The sequence below is a fragment of the Amia ocellicauda genome, chromosome 13, assembly GCF_036373705.1.
Source record: "Amia ocellicauda isolate fAmiCal2 chromosome 13, fAmiCal2.hap1, whole genome shotgun sequence".
Taxonomy (NCBI): Eukaryota; Metazoa; Chordata; class Actinopteri; order Amiiformes; family Amiidae; genus Amia; species Amia ocellicauda.
In genome coordinates, this window is record NC_089862.1 from 37,279,712 (window position 1) to 37,293,266 (window position 13,555).

The 13,555-nt window shown below is 55.2% G+C and overlaps 2 protein-coding genes across 7 annotated transcripts in view; one reads left to right on the plus strand and one right to left on the minus strand.

Moving 5' to 3' along the window:
* The first annotated feature begins 1,185 nt into the window (after positions 1-1,185).
* Positions 1,186-6,372, plus strand: hpf1 (histone PARylation factor 1). Of its 2 annotated transcripts, none has more exons than XM_066720904.1 (8): positions 1,186-1,295; positions 2,361-2,529; positions 3,680-3,860; positions 3,942-4,040; positions 4,415-4,565; positions 4,649-4,736; positions 5,659-5,831; positions 6,033-6,372. In XM_066720904.1, the coding sequence occupies exons 1-8, from the start codon at positions 1,254-1,256 to the stop codon at positions 6,162-6,164; spliced, it is 1,035 nt and encodes a 344-aa protein (XP_066577001.1). In that variant the 5' UTR covers positions 1,186-1,253; the 3' UTR covers positions 6,165-6,372. The 2 variants fall into 2 exon arrangements, with proteins under 2 accessions (XP_066577001.1, XP_066577002.1); XM_066720905.1 differs by having other exon boundaries at positions 1,193-1,295; positions 2,364-2,529.
* Positions 6,373-6,914: 542 nt separating this feature from the next.
* clcn3 (chloride channel 3) overlaps positions 6,915-13,555 on the minus strand; it is a 36,008-nt gene continuing 29,367 nt past the window's right edge. For 3 of the 5 annotated variants that reach the window (XM_066720828.1, XM_066720829.1, XM_066720831.1), the window contains 5 exons: positions 13,172-13,358; positions 12,671-13,069; positions 12,169-12,385; positions 9,753-9,828; positions 6,915-8,484 (listed from right to left, as the gene is read on the minus strand). In XM_066720828.1, the coding sequence (XP_066576925.1) occupies positions 8,326-8,484; positions 9,753-9,828; positions 12,169-12,385; positions 12,671-13,069; positions 13,172-13,358 (1,038 nt within the window). In that variant the 3' untranslated portion in view covers positions 6,915-8,325. The remainder of the gene's footprint in view (positions 8,485-9,752; positions 9,829-12,168; positions 12,386-12,670; positions 13,070-13,171; positions 13,359-13,555) is intronic. The other 2 variants (XM_066720830.1, XM_066720832.1) reach the window with 1 other exon arrangement.

Sequence of the window (13,555 nt, forward strand, 5' to 3'; positions counted from 1 at the left end):
GACACAATTTAATGTGGAGAAAGGGCTCGGTCTCAAAGGCTGCTTTGTTGCCGCTGTTTTCACACGAGTGCGGGCTGAAGGGGAGTCCTCTCCGAGCGGTGTGTGTTGTGCTGAAAACGCAGTGCTCGGCTCCGGGGGCGCGGTGTGCTGAGGTACAAGAAGCAGGCACTCGTTCCAGCTCTCGCTCTCCCGCTAACCATTTCATCCACCTCTGCAACAGAAACGCTGATTAGAGCGGGACAGGTAAGATGTTTGATGCCACAGATCTCAGCAGTGCAGCTGTGAAGGCCAGTCCACCCGCCCGGCTTTTTGTACCCATACAGCAGCACTTATCCCTGCGCCGGCATCTCGGGCTGTTCGTTCACTCGCACTTCCTGCTGTGAGATCCTGCCAGCCTCTCCACGCTGTTCCTGTATTTAGTGTTTCATTTCGATCAATGAAGCAGGTGGTAAATTCAGTCCATTAGAAAGTATTGGAGCAATTATCTGAATACCTACAGCCTCCTGAGGGGAGAATATCCTAATAAGCTGTGGTGCTTTAATTGATTAATAACTCACACATGTAGAAATTGGGATTCAGGGTTATAAGATTAAGTGGATTGGGGCCCAGGACCAGAGCTGGAGACCCCTGCTTTAGGGGAGAGAGAGTTGGTGACAGACTTGCATATATTATTATTATTATTATTATTATTAATAACAATAATTAATTAATATGGAACACATCAATCAATTAAATCAAGTTTTTTTTGTAATTTTGTATTGAGTATTGTATAGATTGATAAACAGACAACAAAAATAAACAAAACAATACAATAAAATAAACCAGGGGCTTCCAAACCGGTCCTGGTGTTCCCCCTGTCCTGCTGGTTTTTGTTCCAACCTAGGTCTTAATTACTTAATTGAATGGTATATTGCTTTGTTAGGTCAATTAAGGATTCAATTAAGCAATTAAGACCGTGATTGGAAAACAAAGCCAGCCGTGCAGGGGGAACTGCAGGACCGATTGGAAAACCAGAAATAAACCATGAGGCACGGAGGAGAATAACGATGGATACTTACAGCGAGAGCTACGTGTCGCACTTGGCGGACGCTGTCGCCCCCTGCCTGTGGGACTGAGCACTGGCCCGGCTCTGGCAGCGCTGGTCCTCCGGGCCGCAGGGGGCGCTGCGGGCCGACGGGCAGACCCCACCGCCGCTCTCTTAACCCCGGCCGTGTGTGCGTCTCCGGGGTCGCAGAGGAGCCGGGAGAGCAGGGATGGCCGGGCGCGGGAAACGAAAATCCAAATCGGCAGCGCAGGTATGGAGAACCGACCCCGAGACCGGCGCCGGCCGGGGCTGCGGATGAAGCGCCGGGACTCAGCGCCAGTGTCCGCGCCGGCTGCGCTGCGGGTCGGGCTGGTCGCCACCAGGTCCAGTCTGGGGCACCGACGCGCCGCCGCCGCGGACCTGCGAGCCGCTGTGAGCCGCTTCGGACCGGACAGGCAGCCGGAGAGCGTGTTGTTGTTATTAATGTTGTTATTATTATTGTTATTATTATTGTTGTTGTTGTGTTCGGTACCGGCTTGTGTTTCAGTTCCTCGTCTTCCCCGGAGGGTGACGTCACGGGGCTCCCCTCCAGGAATGACAGGAGTCGGTGCTGGTGGTGACGTCAGAGCCGCGCACATGTGCAGCTGCAGTTTTGTGTCTCATTGTACCGGCTGACCAGCATTACAGCACACACAACACAGCACAACACAGCACACACAACATACAGCACACACAACATACAGCACACACAACATACAGCACACACAACATACAGCACAACACAACATACAGCACAACACAGCACAACATACAGCACAGCACAACACAACATACAGCACAGCACAACACAGCACACACAACATACAGCACACACAACATACAGCACAACACAACATACAGCACAACACAGCACACCCAACACACAACACAACATACAGCACAACATACAGCACAACACAACATACAGCACACACAACATACAGCACAACACAGCACACACACCACAACACACAGCACAGCACCACACACCGCACAGCACCACACACCACACACAGCATACAGCACACAACACAACACAACACACAGCACCACACCACACCGCACACAGGGCACTGCAGGACCTGCTCGCCTGCAGACGGCCATGTCACTCATGTACAGATGCGTCGATCATGTGATGTCAGGTCCCTGTGACGTGCAGTGGAATTAAACTCGTTATTATTATTAGTATTGATCAGTTCCCTTTAGCTGAATCGGTGTTTCCGCAAACCCTTCACAGAGCTGTAGTGTGTGTAGTGGAGCCGGGTGCCAGCCTGGCCTGTCCTTGCTTGGTCCCTAGCAGGCGGAGAGCGGGGCGCTGAAGAAGGCCCGGCAGCCCGTGGAGGAGGCGGCGGTGCCCCCGGAGCTGCGCCAGGAGCTGGAGGAGCGTCTGTACCGGCTGCCCCTGCCCGAGGACTTCTACCACTTCTGGGTCTTCTGCGAGAAGCTGCACCCCGAGAGCCCCTGCGGTGAGCAGCACCAGACTTTGAGCTTCCAAGTCTTTAATAATAAAAAATGTCTGCATAATTTTGTAATGTCACAAAATGGGACACCATAGGAAGGGTGTGAATATTTTTGCAAGGCACTGTATACACCGATCAGCCATAACATTATGACCACCTGCCTAATATTGTGTAGGTCCCAAAACAGCCCTGACCCGTCGAGGCATGGACTCCACTAGATGTCTGAAGGTGTGCTGTGGACGTTAGCAGCAGATCCTTTAAGTCCTGTAAGTTGCGAGGTGGGGCCTCCATGGATCGGACTTGTTTGTCCAGCACATCCCAGAGATGCTCGATTGGATTGAGATCTGGGGAATTTGGAGGCCATGTCAACACCTTGAACTCGTGATTCATCAGACCAGGCCACCTTCTTCCATTGCTCCGTGGTCCAGTTCTGATGCTCACGTGCCCATTGTAGGCGCTTTCGGCAGTGGACAGGGGTCAGCATGGGCAACCTGACTGGTTTGTGGCTACGCAGCCCCATACGCAACAAACTGTAACGCACTGTGTGTTCTGACACCTTTCTATCAGAACCAGCATTCACTTTTTCAGCTATTTGAGCTACAGTAGCTCGTCTGTTGGATCGGATCACACGGGCCAGCCTTCGCTCCCCACGTGCATCAGTGAGCCTTGGCCGCCCATGACCCTGTCGCCGGTTCACCGCTTTTCCTTCCTTGGACACTTTTGATAAGTACTGTCCACTGCGGACCGGGAACAGCCCACAAGAGCTGCAGTTCTGGAGATGCTCTGACCCAGTCGTCTAGCCATCACAATGTGGCCCTTGTCAAAGTCGCTCAGATCCTTACGCTGCCCATTTTCCCTGCTTCTAACACATCAACTTTGAGGACAAAATGTTCACTTGCTGCCTATTATATCCCACCCACTGACAGGTGCCATGATAACGAGATTATCAGTGTTATTCACTTCACCTGTCAGTGGTCATGATGTTATGGCTGATCGGTGTATCACAGCCGTTTGTGCTCGGTGTGTTGTGTGTGTGCGGTCGAGATGTGTGTTGTGTTGTGTGTGTATGGGTGTGACTCTGCGATGTGCGGTTGGGACTGTGCGTTGTGCTCTGTGTGCGGTTGTGACTGTGTGTCCTGTGTGTCGTCCCTCTCAGATGCGCTGAAGGACACCCTCGGGCTCCAGCTGGTCGGCCCTTTCGACGTCTTGGCCGGGAAACACAAGTCTGCCAAGAACCCCAACTTCCACATCCACTGGAGGCACTTCTACGACCCGCCCGAGTTCCAGACCATCCTGGTGGGCAGCGGCGAGACGCAATACCACATGGGCTACTACAGGTACACTGGGGCGCGCTCTGTCCCGCCGGCGCCGGGCCACGTGCCGTCCTGCGGTCTGACCCGGTGTCTCTGTCCCCGCAGGGACTCTCCTGATGCCCTGCCCGTGTTCATCGGCGCCAACGAGGCTAAGAAGGGCTGCTCCATCGCGCAGACGGGGGACAACCTGTTCGCCGCCGTCATGTGAGTCCTGCACTGTCCCTCACGGCGTTGTCTGGATACGTCTGTTTCTGGTGTGGTGTGTTGAGGCTGTGTGTTTAATAATCATCAGAACATAAGACAGTGTCCAATGGAGAGGAGGCCATTCACCCCATCGTGCTCGTTTGGTGTCCATTAATAACTGAGTGATCAAGGATCCTATCCAGTCTGTTTTTGAATGTTCCCACATTGTCTCTTCAGCCACATCGCTGGGGAGTTTGTTCAGATTTGGCGCCTCTCTGTGTGAAGAAGTGTCTCCGGTCTTAAACTCGTATTATTTGAAGATGTAAAGCTCCCCCGGTGTGTGTGCCGTGGGGTGGACATGTCTCGGTGACCGAGGAGCCCTGTTGTCCCCGCAGGCTGTTCCTGTCCAGGAGGCAGAAGGAGAAGGCGGGACGGGAGCAGGCGGCGGCGCTACACAGCCTGGGGGGGGCGCTGAGGAGCGCGGCCGAGATGCTGGGCTTCTCCCTGGAGCAACGCACCAAAGCCATGAAGGACAGGGACAGGAAGGTACTGCCGGCCTCGCCCTGCATGGTGCTGTGTGTGGTGTGGCCGGGCCGTGCCTGACTCTCTCCTCTGTGTTGTGTCTCCAGGTTGTCTCCAAGACGTTCCACGGTGCCGGCATCGTGGTGCCAGTGGACAAGAACGGCGTGGGCTACCGGGAGCTTCCGGAGACCGACGGTGAGACGAGAGGCGCACGAGGGACATCTGAGTGAATGACATTAAAGAACAGCCAGTGTCAGCGAGACACAGTGAACAATACGGGCACCAGTAGGGATTATTATTATTATTATTATTATTATTATTGATAGTCTGTCTTACTGAGGGCGATGGTGACACTAAACGCACAGGACAGGGAGAGAAGGAATTCCTCCTCTGTGAGTGGAGAGCAGACGCACAGCGCGGTGAGACTCGCTTCAGGGCAGCGTGAGGGACAGCAGGAAGCGTGGCACCCTGAGTGGTTCTGCTGCAGTGTTTTACAAAGGCCGTTTGAGGTTCAGTTTATATATCTGCCAGTAGAGGGCGTCACAGACAGCAGACAGAGCAGCGAGGAGCGCACTGAGACGACACTGAGCCGTCTCTTAAGCCTGAACGCACTGCAGTGCCGTCTGCCGGCTCAGCCGGGTGAGAGGCTGCCGCCGCTGTGCGTGGCATTGCGGGGCAGCCTGGCGTCCTGCGCGGATGGGCAGTGACAGTGAATAGTGGTCATCGGGACTGTGGTGTTTGGACTTACCGTCCTGTGTGTCCCTATCCGTGTGTCTGTCCGCGTCTCGCTGTCCAGCCGGTGGTCCGTGTGGCTCAATAACGGGCACTTCCTGTGTCGGTAGCGGAGCTGTTACGCTGTTACGCTGAGCAATGAACCGCAGACTCGTGGTGCGTGCGCTGTAGAGTCTCGGCTCTGTGGGAGACGGCGCAGAACCACGGCTCCTCTCTGATCTTAAACGGGCAGAGAGGAGGTGCTGAAGAGTGAAGGTGGCGTTCGTCCCCTGTCCTCTGTCCCCCTCCTGTCGCTGTCCTCAGCCCCTCTGTCTCCTCCCGGTCCTGAGCTGCAGTTCGGCGTCCGGCTGCGTCTCGGTGTTACAGCAGCTCTGTTCCCACACAGCCGGCCTGAGGCGGATCTGCAAGGCGATCGCCGAGGCCGAGAGTGATGAGCAGCGCGTCCAGGCCTTCGCCCCCCTGCAGGAGATGATCACCTTCGTGCAGTTCGCCAACGACGAGTGCGACTACGGCATGGGCTACGAGCTGGGCATCGACCTGTTCTGCCACGGCTCGCATGTGAGTGTCCCGGCCCGGCTGTGGGTGGGTGGCTGAGAGGGCTTTGTATGTCAGGATGTACGTGTCTTTGGGAGAGGGGTGTGGCGGACGCCTGTAGTTAAAGGAGAGCAAGAAACGAGGGAAACTGCCGGGTGCGGCTGACGGGCATCCCCTCTAAAGGGTGTCCCCCTGACCGCTGTCCCTCTGCCGTTGTCTCCGCAGTACTTCTACAAGGTGGTCCGCCAGCTGCTGCCCATGGCCTACAGCCTGCTGAAGAGGGGGCTGTTCGTCGAGATCCTGGAGGCCCACCTGTCCAGCCGCAGCAGCGAGCAGCTCGACCAGCTGTCTGCGTGAGAGGGGCCCGAGACCCGGGGGCTCACCGGGGTCTTGCACACACGGGATGAGGGAGACCGAAGAGGGTCGCTGCGAGCCGGACGCCCCCGCCCCGAGCCGAGCGGAGGATCGCCATCGTGAGCTGTGTGTTCTCGTGCTGTTGAGGCGTGGCCGTGCTGTACAGTGTGGTGTGTCACTCTAGGTGTAGTAAAGGTTTATTTTTACTGTGCGCCTCACGTGTCCTTTCTTACAGCCCCCCCCCCAATACAAACTTAAAAAACAAAGCACTTAGTCACATGTTCAGGGACGTGTCTTCTGTCGGGTGAAGGGTGTTCAGGTGTCTGTCTCTCTGAGCACATGGACACGCTTCCGGTCTTTATCACTGGAGGATTGCTGGGTGTCATTTCAAGCGGACTGTCTGTCTCTGTCTCTCTGTGTGCGTGTCTGTGTGCGTCTGTGCGCGTGCGTGTTTGTGTGTGTGTGGAACAAGCCGTAAGGACACATTTTCAGATGAATTCAATATAACGGCCATTTATATTTGGAACTGAAAGTCGACCTGGGGAAGTGTTGTGCGCTGAGAGCTGTTGTGTGGCATCGGCGCAGGGCTGTGGAGCTGTGGGTTTGGTACCACCGGGCTCGTGGGCCCATCTGCGGCTCCATTACAGGAACCCAGGCGTCCGATTTGGTTTTGAGTCCGGTTTGTGGGGGCGTCCGGTCTCCTCAGCAGGACATCATCACAGACGGAAAGAAACTGCGATTCCACAATGCGACTGAACTTTAAACAAAACTTTATTTGTACATACTCATTTTGTTTTTAATGTACAATCAAACCATCAAGGTAATCAAGACGTAAAACCCCTACTAGTCATGTGCAGCTTTAACACTAATATAAATTAAAGACATCACGGCCCCAGTGCAGGGCGGAGCGGGGCCACACCGCGGCCGGCAGGACGGCGCTCCGGCACGGGCCCCCAGCACAGCGGTGAGGAGCGGCTGTAGCTTCTGCAGATACGGTGCTACGCATGTTGCGATGGAAACGGCAAGATGCATGGAGAGCGCGCGCGAGAGTGGACTCCTCCGGGCTGCAGACGGCTTCGCCCCAGAACTGGACCCGCCCACACCGTCAGCGCCGCCCGTTCCCTCGGCTCCGGTACCCCGAACCCAGACCCTCCTCTCAGCTGGAGCCGGGCTCTCATTGGTGCGAGTCAGACTCTGGCCAGGAGTTCATTCATCTCGTAGTCTCCTCTGCTGCCAAGGGCCCCTGTGGTGGAAGGGCTGCCCAGGGCCACGGAGGCCACGCTCACAGGAAGCAGGCTGGACACAGCTACTCCCAGACATACTCCACTTCAATTATCTTTCCAAATAATGAGTTGACGAATACGTAAACAACGTTGAGATGAGGCTGTTGGTGTCGTGTTCTCTGGGCAGTATCAGAACTCATATATATACATATAGATTAGAATAAATACATCCCGATTACATCTTTAATCAGGATATTTTATTCTAATTAGTAAACAATTAGTAGAGTGAATTTTTGTCTTTTTTTTTTTTTTTGTCTCCAAGGTTAAAAGTGAGTGAAAACAAGGACTGAAAACAAAACCATTTCATTTGTTTCATTAAAGTACTGGATTATTTAGTTTCCTCTAAGAGTAGTAGTAGTAATAGTAGCTTCTGAGACAGGTCCTCCTGTACCAGAGTACACGGGACAGTCAGCCATCCATTCATTTCCTTCTCCTCTCCTCTCCGACTGCGGGAGACGCTCCCGTTCGGCGTCCCTCAGCGCGTCACGGCCGCCGACACGCTGCCCTCCTCCCTGCGACGCCAGACTGGGTTCTTAGTGTTTCTTTGTATTTCCCGTCCGTCCTTCGCAAATAAATAAAACCGAAGGAAACAAAACCGCGTCTCAATATGAGGGGGGGGGGGGGGCTGCGGCTCCCGAGGGGCGAGGGTGAGAGTGGGGCGCGGGGACTCGCCGACCCGTGTGACCCCCTCAGTGCCACCGGGACGGGGACATGGACAGCGGGCGGATGGGGACTCTCGGCGCCCATCGGTACCTGGCTCTCCTCCGTCCTTTAAACTGAGATGTCGCTAATTTCCCTCGGTATTCCCTGTGTGCGTGACCGCGGTTGTTCTAATGGTGGTTATTACGGTTAGTTACGGTTTGTGCGGCGCCCCGGGGGGGTCAGAGAGCCGTGCCGGTCAGCAGCTGCACCTCCTCCTCCGCCGGCTCGCGCACGCCGCTCGCGGGGCTCAGTTGAACATGATGGACTCGGGGTCGAGGTTGGCCATCTGCGCCATATGGCGGAGGATGTCTTTTTTTGTGATGATGCCAAGGAGCCGCCTGCAAGACGAGAGAGAGGGAGAGGGGCGGTCAGCGGGGGGGCGGTACCGGGGGTCTCTCTGTCGGCCCGAGGGAGGCAGCTGGCTCGCCTGCTCGGGAGACGCTGTGTGGGACAGAGCTGGTGTCACAAACCGCAGCCATCGTGGTGCGCTATTGTGTTGTGATGTTACAGGACAGCCGCTGGTTCTGTGTTCAACCTGCCGCAGTGCTTTGTACGCCGGACTCGGCCCTCGGCCCGGGACACAGCTGCAGTGAACCCGTCCGTATGGACCTGTGGGTGTCTGTATGTATGTATGCGTCTGTTTCAGCGTCTCGAGCGCTGCGGTGGGCGATCTGCTCCAAGGCCGACAGAAAGACTCAGACTCTGCGTTTCAGGGAAGGAGGGGAGGGAGTGTGAGTGCTGAGGAATAATGGATCTACCCGTCTACAGGACACAGATGGATTAACACAGCGTGGCCCCCCAGCCCCATCCCTCCATCCCTCCTCACCCCACCCAGGTTTTCCCTGCTCCCTCATCATGAGTTTCAGTCATAAACCCGCTCTTTCCCTTGATTTCCAACCAGGGCACTTCACCTGGAATACACTCGTGAGAATTCAAAAGCCCGAGGATTCTCTCTCTCTCTCATTTTTTATTTTTCCCTGTATTTGTGTATTTAGAACAGTAGCTAGTAAATCATCGCATCAGTACGTAGCCGAGGCCGAATCTCACGGCGCTCTCAAACCCGCCGCTGTTGAATTCTCACGTGGAAACGTAGACCCCCTGTCCTGTCAGTTCCCTGCGCGACGCTGGAGTCGGGGAGCTACGGGAGACGCCAGAATCGGTGTTAGATTAGGAGACAGAGAGAGAGGGAGGATGAGTCACACGGACCCATCCTGAGGGAGGAAGACACGTAGGTGGTGGGGGGGTAGAGCAGTCGAGGGATACAGTGGCAGCCTATCAGGGCTACAGTGGAAATACGGACACCGCGGGAGGCATGAAACTCCGGTGACCCTGGCAGCCAGGTGAGCCACCACTGACCCAGTCCCCCCGGGCTCTGCCGCTCCGGGTGGGGACGCCGGGACCCGAGACCCAGCGGGACGAAGCCCGAGGTCAGGACCGAGGCTACTGACTCCACAGTCCTGCCCTGATTACAGCCGAGACTGAGAGGCGGGGGCGCCCCAGGGGCTGTTTATTTTTGTCAATCCGTTTCCTGAGTGCCAGAGCCGCCCGCAGGTTTCATGCCCCCCGGGCTTACAGGGCCAGAGCGGCCGGAGTCGTCTCTAGTCACCGGGGGCGTGGCGCGCTGCTTGAGCTCCTCGAGGTGCTCTAATATATTCTTCTTGGTGATGATTCCCAAGACCATCCTGCAACAGATCATGTGACTAATAAACGGGGCTGCAGACAGCAAGCAAACAGACAAACAGACAAAACAGAATCATGATGCGAAGGGTGTGCATGTGTGTACAGTGTGTGTATGTACAGTGTGTGTGTGTGTGCAGTGTGTGTACAGTGTGTACACGTGCGTGCAGTGTGTGCGTGTGTGTATGTACAGTGTGTGCAATGTACAGTGTGTGTGTGCAGTGTGTGTATGTACAGTGTGTGCAGTGTGTGTATGTACAGTGTGTGTTTGCAGAGTGTGCATGTGTGCAGTGTGTGTGCAGTGTGTGTGTGTGTGTGCAGTGTGAGTACAAGTCACCTCCAGGATGATTGGCACCCTGAGAAAGCTGTATAAAATAAACAACACAGGTACTGAGCTATACTGTAATCTGTCACAGTTATTGGCCCCCTTGTTTTGGTACTTCGTGGCCCCTCCCCTTTCAGGGATAGCAGCGCTGAGCCTCTGTGTCACTGTTTCTGAGACTGGAGATTAAGAGCATTAGACCATTCCTCCACACACAATCTCTCCAGGTCCAGGACATGCGTCGCTCTGCGCTGATGGACTGCTTTTCACTGGAACCAGGTCTGGAGACGGAATCGCTGCAACGTCAATGTCGGCGTCCTGGCCGAGGCAGCCGGCTCTCGGCTGAAGTGTCCTGACACCTGGCCGAGTTCATGACACTGCTGACTTTAACAAGGGCCCCAGGACCGGTGGTAACACAACAGCCGCAGCGCATCAGATCCAGCCCTGTCGTACAGCAGGGATGAGACTCTTCCATCGACGCTAAACCCACCACTGATCAGTGCGGCGAACAGATCAGATCTCATCTGACCACGAGACAATATACACAAATAGTACTTAAAAAGAAACGTTTTCTCTGAGCGGTTGTATTAGTATAAAATAATATAGTTTTCACATATTTGAGCATAAAATATAACTCTTTGCCTGCGGTGTTTATTTTATGCAGCCGTTTCTGTTCATCTCAATCAAGAGGTGACTGTATGTATATATGACACACACACACATATATGTAAAATATATGTGGATGTATATATATCTATATATATATATATATATATATATATTTATGAAAACAAGGTTTAAATAAAGATTAATTAAAACACAAATGCCAACAAAAAATACAAATAAAAAGACGTTCACAACTTCACAAGCAGAGAGCAGGTGATTGTGAGATGCCTCGAAGGGAGGGGCGTCAGGAGAGGGGCGTCAGAGAGCAACTGAGCCTCACAGCACCGCCAGCGACGGGGACCGAGCATCTCTCCCCAGGCACAGCAATGCGGCCCCCGGGGGACACAACAGGGTGACAGGGTGCTGCTGAGAGGGAGACCCCGCCTGTCTGCTGCCTGCAGTGAGGCCTCTGACAGGGTCTGCCTACAGTGGCTCAGAGAGGACTTACAGTGCGTGGCAGTGACGTGAGCGGCAGGGTTGAAAATGGAAACATTTCACCACTTTTATAACAGAGGGGGATAAAAGTAAATGAACAGAAGGACCCAGAGACTGGTCAACAAACAAACAAAATGTCTTCCCTTTCTCTGGACCAAAAACAATATTTCCCATCTAACCCCAGGAGCAGCAACGACAGTGATGTCACAATGTCCTCCCTCTGTGTCCCTATAGAGGACAATGACATGACGCCCCTAGAGCCCTGACACGGCCCAGGGGGTCCGCTCTCCACTGCTCCCTCACGGCGTTCATCTGCAAAGTGTTCAGGGGTCTTCATGCGAACTGGAATGGCATGTGCTTCACTCATACACTGCCACTCCCACATGCAGGCACGCTTATGCACACGCAACACACACTCCCACACAAAGGCACGTACACACGCACATGCACACGCAACACACACTCCCACACAAAGGCACGTACACACACATGCACACGCAACACACACTCCCACACGCACATGCACACTCCCACACATTTGCTTACAATCCTTGGGTCCACAGCTCCAAAATAAAAGAATATACATTTTTGTTTAGCTGGAGTGACGTAAGTGTATTCTGTTACACAGCTGGCTGACGCTGTGAAAAGCGGAGCACTGATTAACACCTCTCTCCTCTGGGTGCCATTAGAAACCAAGAAAAAGAGAAATACACAGAGAGAGAGGGAGGAATACACAGAGAGAGACAGATTGTATCAGTTGTCTATCTATCGTTCCCCTCGGCTCGTTTCCTGGGCGCTGGACCTGTGTGTCAATGCTGTGGCAACACTGATGTCCCCTGCCAATAAAGCTTTTGTGAGAGAGAGAGAGCGAGAGAGAGAGCAGGCGGGGGTCCGGGGGGCTCGGCACGGCCGGCGCTCTCACCCGTTGTGTGTGACGAGGCACTGGCGCAGCCCCAGCTTGCGGAAGATGTCCACCACGATCTCCATGGGCGTGTGGTCGGTCACGGTGAAGGGGCTCATGTCCAGGATGCTGCGCAGCTTCAGCGGCCGGGGGCTGTCAGCGGGCAGCGAGGGGGCGTGCTGCGTGAAGTAGACCCTGGAGGTGCGGACCACACCCTCCTGCTTGCGCCGCGCGTTCTCTGGAGCGGGACACGGGGAGGGGTGTTTAACAGGGCTGTTTACACTGTATTCACACACACACAGACACACACATACAGAGACACAGACACACAGACATGCAGACATGCATACAGAGACATACACACAGACACAAACAGAGAGAGAGAGAGAGTTGGGAAGAGAGATGGGAAGAGAAAGACAGAGAGAAGAAGAGGACATAAGGGAGGCAGAAACAGGGCAAGAGCCAGCAAGACAAAGCAGAGAAGAGAGCGAGGAGGACAGACAGGAGTGGAGGGCCGGCGTACCGATGGCGATGGTGATGTCCCGGCGCAGCGCGAAGCCCACCAGCCGCTGCGACTCCTTGGACACGATGACGGGGAAGCCGTTGTAGCTCGTCTCGTTGATCACGGCCTCCAGGTCCTCGAGTGTCAGGTCGTCCTGCGTCAGCACGGCCAGCGGCGGGTCGCTGCGGCGCGGGCGCATCACCTCGGAGGCCAGCGTGGTGTGCGTGAACTCCTCCTTGGCGTCCAGGAAGGGGTATCCGTTGAGCCGTATGTGCGCCTCGTAGATGCCCTCGCGGCCGAAGGCGTCGCCCACCCACTTGCTGGTCATCACGGCCGCCATGAGGGGCACGATGTACTCCAGCCCCCCGGTCAGCTCGAACACGATGACCACCAGTGACACGGTCATCCGCGTCACCCCGCCTGCAGGGACAGAGACACGCTCGCAATCACCGTCCTCGCCCCCGCACACGGGCGTCGTCCCCCCCCCACCCCGCCCCAGCGGGAACGGTCTGGTCCACCTACCCAGGCAGGCCGCGGCTCCCACCATGGCGTACAGCCCGGGGGTGATGCAGTCAGCGCCCACCTCGCACCACTCCTTGAACAGGAACCAGTCGTGGTGGTAGTAGGCCAGCTGCTCCACGGCGATGCCCACGATGCGGCCCGCGATCGCCCCGATCGCCATGCTGGGGATGAACAGCCCCGACGGCACCTGGGGACACGTAGAGACGCACAGAGACACAGAGAGACACAGACACACAAAGAGACACAGACACACGCAGAGACGCACAGAGACGCACAGAGACACAGACATGCAGAGAGACACAGAGACAGACAGAGACACAGGCACACACAGAGAGAGACAAAGAGACAGAGGATGAGACACACAGTGAGACACAGAGACATAAG